The 11,827-nt window shown below is 35.8% G+C and overlaps 1 protein-coding gene across 1 annotated transcript in view; it reads right to left on the bottom strand.

Annotated features, from left to right (window-relative positions):
- Window positions 1-3,648: 3,648 nt before the first annotated feature.
- The window catches only part of skd (mediator complex subunit skuld), a 142,396-nt gene continuing 134,217 nt past the window's right edge, over window positions 3,649-11,827 (bottom strand). The window contains exons 29-30 of the mRNA XM_069509737.1: window positions 11,160-11,407; window positions 3,649-10,764 (exon numbers count right to left, since the gene is read on the bottom strand). Of these exons, the coding sequence (XP_069365838.1) occupies window positions 10,632-10,764; window positions 11,160-11,407 (381 nt within the window). The 3' untranslated portion in view covers window positions 3,649-10,631. The remainder of the gene's footprint in view (window positions 10,765-11,159; window positions 11,408-11,827) is intronic.

The raw sequence follows: 11,827 nt of genomic DNA, 5'->3' as shown, positions 1-11,827 counted from the left end.
TTTGTTTATTAAATGATTAAGCCTATGTCCAAACCACCACCGACCAGAAAAAAAAGGTCAAGTCAAAACCTTGTTTGATCAGAATATCTCGACTCTAGTATCATAAGGTCGGATGTGTACCTCCGACCAAACTCACTTTTTTACATAAAGGTAATGAGCATTTCGGGCTCTTTCTGCCAAGCTGACACCAGTATTTCTATCTCTTTTCGTTGCAAAAATAAATACATGCATAATGTCGTATCTGAACACATTCTAAAAATTTGGAGAACCATAATTATATTTTTTGACTTGCGTATGTATGCACCAAAGCAATGGAGAAAAATGATAGATGTATTTTGAGTTCGACCATTATGCTACGAAATAAGTTTATTTGTAATACTAGCTGGTACTGCAGTTACGCACTTCTGCTTCTAAAATATGTAATAATTTTGTTAGGTAAAATCACAACAGATGTTATGCTTCGAATTTTTTGTATTAATATTTGGACTGTGAATCATTTAAGACTTTTTGCCTTGTAATATAAATAATTTAGCAATAAAATTCATGGAAGTAAGTTGAAATAAAGCTTTTTGTTTGTGACTACATTCAAGTTGATGTGATTAATAGGTAAGAGATCCATCCTATTTCACCAAAATTTTGAACTAAACTGCGGGAAAAAAGTAAAGAGCCAGAATAAAGCTGAAGACATTTTGAAAATGTAGACTAGAAAATCTTTTAGGACCACGAAAATCACACCATGGAAATCTAAACATATATTATAATAATACCCCACTAAGCAAAAAACCGTGCATTTATGGTGTTTTTTATGATTCATAGTTCAAATCATCAGTTCAAAAATTTATTGCCCTAGTTTTTAAGGTAGCCTTAAAAAATTAGAGTACCTAATCAATTTTTTTCTTCTTTACCCGTCTTATAATCGACCGAATTTGATATTAATCGAGAGCAGAAATTATAAGGCACCTACAATATGTGATGATAGTGATTCTAACGAAACATACCTAATTATAGGAAGCTTTAGATTATGTTAATTTAAGTATAAATGTAGTATAAATTAATTTATTAATTTAACAACTAATAAAAGTGAAAGTAAAAAATAAAAAACTTAACTAAAACACGAAAGAAACAGTTTAAAAAGTATCTGTTAAAAAGAACAGTCGAAACCGAAGCAATGGAGTTTTCAAGAAAGCAGAAAGTATTTTTTTTATTACAAAAGTGGCAATGCCGGATTTGACTAACAGTAAATCCTTATACCTGCGTAGTTTCTGCACCTTAAAAACGATTCATGATGCTACCAGCAGTGTTGCTACTTTAATGTGGTCTGAAAACATCAGCTGCAGCGGAAGGAATAAAACAGTATCTTGTCTTATTTCATTAATCTACTAGAGAAGAAACAAAGTATTCTCGAAATTGTTGAAGAATTGACTTTGTGGTCTGATAATTGTGTCGGTCTTATGACCGACACAATTATTTATTTTATTGTTTTAATTAATAATTATCAGACCACAAAATTGGAGCATGATAATCGTTATGGCTTACTTATGATTATTATAAGGATTACCACACTAACAGGTGATAAATCACAAGCTTTATGCTAAAATGCAACATGTACCTACGTGGAGTAAGATGTAATCCATGCACAAATAGAAAAAAAGGGAACAGCTGAAAACAATGCAGATTACTAAACTAAGAGATTGGTCACAGTTTAAAAGAACATCCGAAGGAACAAAACTTTTTGATAAGTTTGATTTGGCACTACAACATATTTTTAAAGACCACATCCCTTTACAAAGGTGATATATCAGGACCGTTTGTTATATCAAAAAAAAAATAAGAACGGCGGGGATTTTCAGATTTCGGAATATATTACCTGGCTACAACTAACGCAATAATGTTGGGTGTTATTATTTTATAAAAACTACTTTAAAGAAGACTTTTTTGTACTTCATTAGTATGTTATAGGTACATATAAACTTAAAATTCTTCCCCGCTTTCGCTCAATATACGACATAATGAGAAACCATTATCCACTGTAAAATATAACCAACTTTTGCAGTAGGTACCTGCTGACCTCCATTCTTACTTTATGTACCTAATCATTATAAGGAAAATCAGGCTATGTTGGCATGTTTTAGATTTCTGTATTGATGTAACCGTCATGTATGCAATTCCACAAAAAATGTTTGGCCCACTGTAGGTTTCTAATTACTTTGTAATTTTTTTTTTCCAATTTTTGGCCGTTGTTTTTAATTAATGGGCTTTATTTGTGAATTTGTAAATGTTATTTTCATTCATTCAGAAGTCACAAGGTTTACACGGATGCAATGGTCAGACTATCGGGCGAATGCAATTATTATGTTTCAGATCTAACTAATCAGTTTCAGAAAAATCAGATAGGTACATTGTTGCTATCTCACAAAACTCCTAAATGATTTTTGTGAGATAACTACTGTGATCTTTTGTCCGAATATTACTTATGTATAATCAGTTAAGACGTATTATGAAATATTAAGTAATAGATCCGACTTTTATTTCAAATTTGTAATAGTAAAAATTGCAGCCATAAAGTCGGTTTACAACTTATGCACACAATTTTTTAGCACAGTTACGAATATTACCAGCATAAAGTCGCATATCGTCCATTTTGAAGAAATTGTGAGTTTATATTTTATTTATTAATGATAAAGTATTTCAAGTAATGGTTAATGATAGGTACAGTTAAGTGTTAAATATTACAAAAACAACTGAAATTGTATCTCTAGTAGTTTAGAAATTATGACCCGATTTCCCTAGCATTTTTGTTTTGGCTCTCCTGAAAAGTAGCAAAAATCCACATCCGACCTTATGATACTAGAGTCGAGATATATACCTGTAGAAGTATTGCACTTAGCCCTATTGTGTTAGCGTTCTTATAAGGCTGTGTTAAGGAACTTAGACCATTAAATTATAATGTACTAACGTACTTAGACCCATAAAGCGCTTTACTGTTAGTGCAAGATAGCTAATAAGGGCTTAAATGCATTTACGCTCTTATTAGAACGTGACAAAAGTATTATTTTCTGTCCTTATCACCGTGGCCACTTTTTTCAAGATGTCTTTGCACGTGAGATCTTGACAAAGAACGTGATGTGAGTTTATGTTGGCTCAAGTAACTATTTTAAAGAAATAATTGATTTGTTTTGTTGTTTTGAAGTTATTGTGCAATGGTGGTTGCAGTATCATGATCAACCCATCGCCGGCTTAATAGTGAGCACGAGTCTCCTCTCAGAGTGAGAAGGGTTTTAGCCATAGTCTACCAGGCTGGCCATGTGCGGATTGATAGACTTAAGTGGGTTGCAGTATACTAGGCTACAATACGCGAAGCGAACGTAAAATAGACGGAATAGAAGTGTTTGATTTGGCACTGACTTCAAAAACTACGTCCAAGTACCTACATTTTGATTTTTTGAAAGTAAAAAATACTATTTTTAGTCTGTTCACTTTAGGCTCATAATTTATTAATCCCTCAGCTAAGGAGTCCATGATAGTACAATAGATACCCTGCAGGCTCAGGTTTGAGAAAGTTGCGGCGTTCAATTCTCGCGCACGACCTTGGTTAAGTTCAGTCCTTATTTCAATTGTAATATAACTTGGAGGAGGTAAATAAAATCATTTTGTAAATATGTAATATTTTATTCATAATTATTATTACCTATTTTCACAGTTATTTATAAAGTTATATTAATATCAAGTATTACACTAACTTTTGTTTACGAATATCTAATGATTGCTCCGTTAAGAAAATTTGATTTCCATCTCAATCATCAGATGTGTCCTCTTACAAACTAATATATGACAAAATGGTGAGGTCTATATACAGTACGATCCCAATTCCCTAAAAAAATTGACAAATTCACAATAACAAAAAAAGTCAAAAACAAAAATCTTAAAAATAATTCATTCAACTATGAATCTCGCTTAACAACTGTACAAAATATTACGAGTGGTTTCTTTAAAATGTGCTCCTCATACATCGGCAAAGTGGGCGAATCAGTTACGGCACTCCGACTACCTCGACTATCTACAACATGCTTTACAAAACAAAATATAAACTATATACAACATCATTAAATATTCTCAAATGCTGTAACACATTTAAAACATTTTTATATTCAACTAGCCATAATTCAGTTTAACCGTGGGCGAGCCATCGCTACAATAATTAAATAATAATATATTACGCCCCGGCAGCGCCCCACCCCCCTGTACAATTTGTTTACATCAGTTCTTTACACTGATCCTACAAGGTTGCAATTAAAATTAATCAGGTAATAAGCAATATTAATTACGAATTTTCACGACTTTGTTCATAACATAATAAAAACCATGATATTGAGTTCTGACTTTAAAACCGAAATATACAAAATGTAACTGCTAATGTGAGTATGAACCTTCCGAGCGCAACAATACGCATTTTTCCTTATGTACACGTTATATCAACTGTATGACACTTCTATTACTTATCGTTATTTTATATTAAAATAGAAAATTTTATATATCTACCAAACTGTAAGAGATTCGACAGATCAGCACTGTGTTTTGTTATTACAATTATTTATTTCGTCCGTAATTTTACAAAATGATCCCTAAACATACAAAAACGCTATCATCAAACATGGTTTGTTTTTCTTTACAACTATGTAGCTAATCGTAATCTATTGGTGTCACTAATTGTTTCCAGTTACAAGGTTAGTTATCATAAGAAAAAGACATCACTAATAACACTGTTTTTAGAATAGTATACCCTTCCTACTTCCCTCACGCTAATAACGCGGATTCTTGGCAGTTCACTTATTGATATATTAAATTAGCAAAATTTTGCACTTTTATTTAATTTACTTCGAAGAAATGTGCTAATTACGTCAATCAATGTTGAACTTTTGTTCCCTGGATATATAACTGTACACGGCCAAAAAACTGTGCCCAACGTGAATGGTCAATCGTTTCATTGATCTAATGTATAATTGCCACTAAACGTAAAGCTACATGATCTTAGACAAGTTTAAAAAAAATCTATACAAAAAATATAGTGTTTAAGGTAAAAAATACAAATTTCGCCGTCGTTAGAAATAATAGAGATGAAAAGTAAAACCCTGTCAAACAAAACTTTTAAGAAAATATTATGTCAGTAAAAATATCTAAATCACTATGTAAATAGCTAACACCTTTGGTAATTCATACCGGTTTGAAAGGTAAAATAAAAAAAATTATACATTACATTATACATAGTACAACAACATTATAATATTATCATAACTGCAATAAGTAACTTGTGACATACTAAATTTTTCAACTAATTTAACTCTATAGACAAAAGATGAAGAAATGATGCTGAGATCTATAGAGAGTACTTTGACTTAGCTCAGACTTTTGAGTTAGAACAAGACGGATTTATGTCTCTGGCATAAGTCTGTCCCGTTTTAACTCTGTCTTGAGTCTGAGCATAGACCTCAGCCTGAGAGTTCTGGCGATCACAAACCTATGACTACAAGTATCATATTGCTAGAAAACTACTGATGAGAGCCCGTCCGTCTAGCGTGGAGCGAGCATTAAAACGATTCCAAAATACTAGCACTATATTATCAAGTACAATAGTAACTAGGTTAGTTTCCTTAACAAACAAAGTTTATACCTTCAAACATGATTTACTCAAAAAGTAATATTTGATTTGATTTCCTTTCTGGCTATTACCACTGCATGATTGTATAATTATATGGAACATCACACTGGTTTGGCTGCCATGTTTTGATGCCTGCTTGTAGGTGTCATTTTATAGCCTGCGCTAATTAAATAGTCGTTCTTAAAGATGCGTCGCAATAGCATTTTTTAGGCGTCAGTGGGGTGCGCGACGCGAGGGAGCGGCCCACGCACCGCGCTGCACCCCACGAATGCCATCTGCATTAGTGTGAGTGCTACATTCGTACACCTGCGCGAGTTCGTACTTGCATCGTAGGACAGACGCGACTATTTAACTGCTGGGAACTATACCCAAGATCGATCATTAAAAAAATCATCGTGAGTATATGACACCCACACAAGCATTGGAATTTGTCTTCACTTTTTAAAAATACGATTGTATGAGTTAATTAATATCTTTGGAAGAATGTTAATGCATTAAGCAGAAAAATTGGTAATATAAATCTTGTTGATACAAGTATTAAAAAATATACAAATCATGCAATGTAAAACATTTTTCATAGTTCAATTGTTGCCATACTGATTTCAATTGTAAATTATAAGTCGTTTTGGATTTTAAAAAAATTAGAAAAATGTATAAAAAGGTAAAATTACAAAATAACATGATTTCGTTTCTATTAAGTGGCAAAAAGGTCGCCAAAAAAACATACATCCGATGCTGCATACAAGTGGACGCGACACTATAGAAAATGAGGTTTGTAATGGAGTGTGAGATCACGGAAGAATGATTTTATTCTGAAAGACCATAATGGAAGAAACTTTTTCCCCAAATGAGTGTACTATTTTTCCTTAGTTGACTTAAAAGCAAACAACTTATTAGCAAAAGCGCAAGCGACGCAAGCCTACATAACAATTTTTATGGGTATAACTTGAAAACCTAAAAACCCTATTTTGAACCTCGATAGCTCAACGGTTAAAGGACTGACAATCGAAAGTTCGCCGGTTCAAATCCCAGCCGTTGCACTATTGTCGTACCTACTCCTAGCACAAGCTTTACGCTTAATTGGAGGGGAAAGGGGAATATTAGTCGGCAATTAACTTGGCAATTTTTTTTTCAAATATCTAAAAATCCTTTCTTAGTGAATGCCTGCGTCATGAAAGTAATCTACTGTCAAAATTTCAAGATTCTTCAAGTTCAACGCACACTCTAAACCCGAACGGTCAAAACTGCATTGATAGACTAAATGCAGTCAGTCAGTCAGGACAAGTATTTTTATATGTACTTGTATATTATCGAACATAGATATCATATTGGCGATACAAGTGGAAAACTAAACTGTAAAAAATATAAAGCGCCGGAATAACGCGACGTTTGCGAGTTTCTTTGACAATAGTTTTGAGATTTGTCCCTTTTACACGCGCACTCAGAGTCGCTAATCGTTACTTAAGATTGAGTTAAAACGAGACAGATTTATGTGAGAGATATAGCTCTGTCTCGTTTTAACTAAACTTAAGTAACGATTAAGCGACTCTGAGTGCGGCAGTTAGTCAGCTAAGGAAAAATATAGATTATAAATGAAAATGAAGTGCCCTTATCCATGAGACGAATCTCGATAAAACAACAGCTTTTTTTATAAAACTGTCTTTTTATTCCAAATTGGACCATTGTAGAAGATTTCATTAACTTACTTATTATATTAATATACTTCCCCGGCTTATCTAATCTTTTTTCTAAATTTTCTATGTTTTAATATAACATTTTGATATTCACACAAGTTTGTGGTAACTTTCAATCAGAGTGAATGCCCATTTGTTATAAGGTATTGCATGAATAGCACTGAACCAAATATTAACCTAAAGTTACTATATTTCAGTTTTCCTCAGTTGACTTAATAGATAAACAAATCGCAGAAACTTTCTCGGAGAAACGCGTAAACGACGCGATTTTCCTGGCGCTTTAGGCCTTCTGGAGTTATGTTTTGCACTTGCATCATCATTTCATTGTAACAAGATCTGCGAAAGTTTCGGCCGCGTATAATGCGCCTCTTATTTCAGCGAGAAGGTACAGTACAGGCCGAAAGTAATGTACATCGACTTTTAGAAGGAGATAGCAGATTTGTAGAGCATTGTCCCTGTCGTAGAGACCGACAAAATGTCGTATAGGTACAAGTGACAGAGACAACGCTCTACAAATCCGAAATGTCATTCTAAAGGCCGATGTACATTACTTTCGGCCGCGTACTGTACTTGTTTACCTTTTAAGTCAGTTAGGGAAAAATAGATTATAGTATTACTTTTAGAAAGGAAGGATGTAACAGAAATGCAAGGCCATAACTTTGTCGCATCACCGATAGTTGTACAGGTCAAATCGCAAGTGCCTTCATAGAATATCAAACGCACAAGTTGTACGAAGCGGTATGACGTCAGAATGCATTACATTTTGACACATATAACCTGTGACATCACTACATATTTTTACAGATATTTGTGTCTCTCTCTATAAGAGATAAGACAAGAGTTTACGAGATAGAAAGAGAGGAGTTCGTTAAATTTTAGATGCAGTGCTATGAGCTGAATTGTACTTTATTGCATAGTAGTAAGTGATAAGTCACTATTTATTTGAATGTCTTTAAGCTTGTTTACCTGTAAGGCAAGTATTCTGTGGTTTAACTCAAGTGGCTTTGCGTCAAGGTTGTGAGCCGTAGCACTGCAGTAAAGTATGTTCTATGCAAGAACATAATAATTGGATATCTGAATACTTATAACAAAAAGGTCTAACTTTGCATTTACATATTCGCCCTCACGTCGCTCGTGTATAATCTTGTTATTGCACGGTAACTGTGCAAGTACAAGACAAGACCGGAGATGGATGTGCGAACAGTAGGATTGTACATCTCACCCTTGTTGATAGAATTCGAGCTTCAAAACACAATAACGTCACAATAAAATAGACTTATAAGTTTTTGATTTAAAGTCGAAAATTCAGTGTCACTAATTTTAAGCAAGATTTTCGCTTGGAACGACTTCAAAGTGGACGAATTTAAGTTTTAAAACAAGACAAATAAGGTCCATTTTATTTTAAATTACTCTCTATCCCTCTCTCCAAATCTATAAATGTTTGTGAGATTACATCCTGTCTCTTGCCACTGGGCGAATGTGTAATTACGCCGTAAAGCTAAGTGTCCTCTAGCAATAAAATTTGCAGAAGTCAGCTTGTCATTTTCTGCAAGTTTTAGTAACTTTTGCATTAAATGGCTTGCTGCAAGTAACTTGCCAGAGCTGGCCTCTGCAAGTTACATTGCTAGTGGAAACTTGGCCTAACAATCGAGTCACCACTCACTATCCACTGATTGACTATAACTATCCAATAACCAGCTCAGCAACCCTCGCGAGGGTTGACCGCCATACTTTGACAACAATAACTTCTCCTAATCAAGCCATCATGTACACGCCATACCAATTAATTAATTTACCTAAGTACTGCCTTCTAATTCTATCCTTCGGAGTACAAGTTTATATGTAGTGTATTTTTTGTATAATATATTATGTATATCACAAAAGAAAATAAATAAGAATCCATGTTAAATAAAATCAAATTTAGATTTAGATTTACACTACACACAACTTTCTAGTAAAGAAGAAAATCTCATGTTTGCAAACTGTCCACAAAATTATAATTGTCAGTTACTAAAGTAACCGTAAATGTCTAGTATAGTAACAATGAGTAACTCATTATGTGAAAATCATTTAGCTATTTTCTTAACAATGTCATTTCATTTCGCACGTCTGTAACATCAATACATAAATAAATATGTAAAAAATAATTGAAAATAAATAGAGTTAGAAATAAATAATCGAAAAAGTTTTGTAAGAATAGTAAGATAAAGAATTTATGACAATAGTTGTGATTTTTGTTACATTATCCAGCAGTAAATAATCAAGTTTTAGAAAGAAATAATTGACAGCTCCAGGTTTGTAGTGTTGTCTCTGACTGACGATTTCAAGAGAAAACGTCACCTAGGTAAGAGTGACAGAGACAGCACTAGAGAAGCCATCATCATCATCATCATCATGATCAACCCATCGCTGGTTCACTACAGAGCACGGGTCTCCTCTCAGAGAGAGAAGGGTTTTTAGCCATAGTCTACCACGCTGGCCATGTGCGGATTGTTAGACTAACGAAGCCATAGCTGCCGATTATTATCTCTTTCTAATGCTTGATATGCTGGGTACTGTGCAGACTTGCATATCCTTTTCAATAACTCCCAATAAATAATTTAAATTACAATAATGGTAACCAACACTGATGATGCTCCCCGACTCTGCTCGCTACACAATGTCCGCACTACACTATGTCACTACACTGCGCCTCTACCAAACTTCACAATATAAAACTTTAACAAATGCAAGTATCTTCAGACTTGTTTGGATCCACAACTGCACTTCACTTTGAACAATTTACGGCAAACATGTGACCGACGTGGACCACTGGTGATTTGGTTCTGACGTAATTCATTTCATGTGGTAGTTCTGAAGCTCATTTATGTGTCCTCCCATCCAATCTGAGTTCACACACCTCAGTTATGGCAAAACTTTTTTACGAAAGCCCAATTTCTGCTGATCCAATTTTCGTCACAAAATCATCTGTTCATTAGGTGGGGGTATGTATGGATTGTTCCAATTTTTGACAACCAAACTTCTGTTGGATCCAATTTTTGTTGGAATATCATCTATGTTCATATAGATTAGCGGAAACAAGTGTTCGTGGTACCAATTTTTATCCGCAAATTCTTGTACCAATATCGCCTATGTTCATTGTAGATTGGAGGGAACAGGTCCAGATGATTCCAAATTTGGTCAAAATATCGCCTAAGTTGGTTGTTCAGATTAGTTCAGATGTTGAAGTCCAGGTTGTTCCAATTTTTGTGGGTAGCCTGTGACACTCCAGCGATGTGCGTCTAGCCGAGCGCGGCCGCCGTGTGGTAGAGCTGCATCAAGACTTGCACGTGCAGCGGCAGACACGACAGTCGGTCGTGTGTCGTGCCGTCCAGCGCGAGCCAGGAGAGCGCGTTGTAACCTTCCAACACGTACCTGTAAGTGAAACAATTTTATTGTTTTATTTCTCATTTTGATTTCTAATAAGTGGGTAGTCTGACGCACATTGACATCGCCACAGAACTTTAGAAGCCCCTACACTCCATCGTAGGCGCCGAAACTAAACATGGGACCACTGAGTCACCTTCGCGCAGTCGCGGCGTGATCACGTTACCGTTTTGGATTGGCACTAACAAAATGGATTGTGACGAGGAAACTGGATTGTTGGCTTTACTGTTAAAAATAAAATTAAAATAAAATTATTACGTTCCCGATTGTACATAATGCTGCGCTACGTTGCGTCAAACCTACGCGGCGCTCAGATTCAACAAACGCCTTCGCTTGAATAGGAAACACGCGCACACCAGCGGCCGAGGGAGTGTATACGTTACCTAAGCACGTCGGTGGTAGTGGTGGAGTCCAGCGGGTGCGCGTTGTGGTCTCTCCGCTGCGACAGCGAGGTGGTGTAGTCGTCCTGCGCCGCACACTGCAGGTGCAGCGCGTTCTTTAGGAAGGCGGGGCACGCGTCGCGCAGGTGCCGGCAGCTCGCCCACCACCAGCTCGGCATGGCCCCCAGCGGCGCCGTGGACACCAGGTAGCCGAGGGCCAACGGCTGCTGGAGGACTGTGCCCACGTTCTCCTGCAACACACGTTCACGAGGTTATAGTAGACGACTAGTGTTTGTCTGAGTGCAAGGAGTTTGCAGATGCAAGAAACAAAGCCCGCAGAGATGGAGAACCCCTTACAAAAAGCAATCTGGTGCCACAGGTGCTAAACAGTGTAGTGTTGGGACAAGGGTGCTAAAATGATGCAAACGATTATAGGGAAAACAGTCAAGAACGGGCCAGGCAAAAGCTAACAAAATGCTGAGCAGGAAGACGGTTCAATCCTAAGGTCTTGCACATAACAGTTCTGGGAATGGCGGCCAAAGAAGTCAAGTTTGAGTCCGTATGCGAGAACATCTCAGTGAAGTCGGCCATGTCAATAGACTGGCATCCATAAGAATTTTCTCCTACCTAAAGGAAAAAAAAAAAGTAAAAAGTGGGTACATGACGGAATC

The sequence above is a fragment of the Maniola hyperantus genome, chromosome 3 (assembly GCF_902806685.2).
Source record: "Maniola hyperantus chromosome 3, iAphHyp1.2, whole genome shotgun sequence".
Lineage (NCBI taxonomy): Eukaryota > Metazoa > Arthropoda > Insecta > Lepidoptera > Nymphalidae > Maniola > Maniola hyperantus.
Note: the sequence above shows the minus strand (reverse complement) of the source record. Positions and strands in the feature narration are given on the sequence as shown.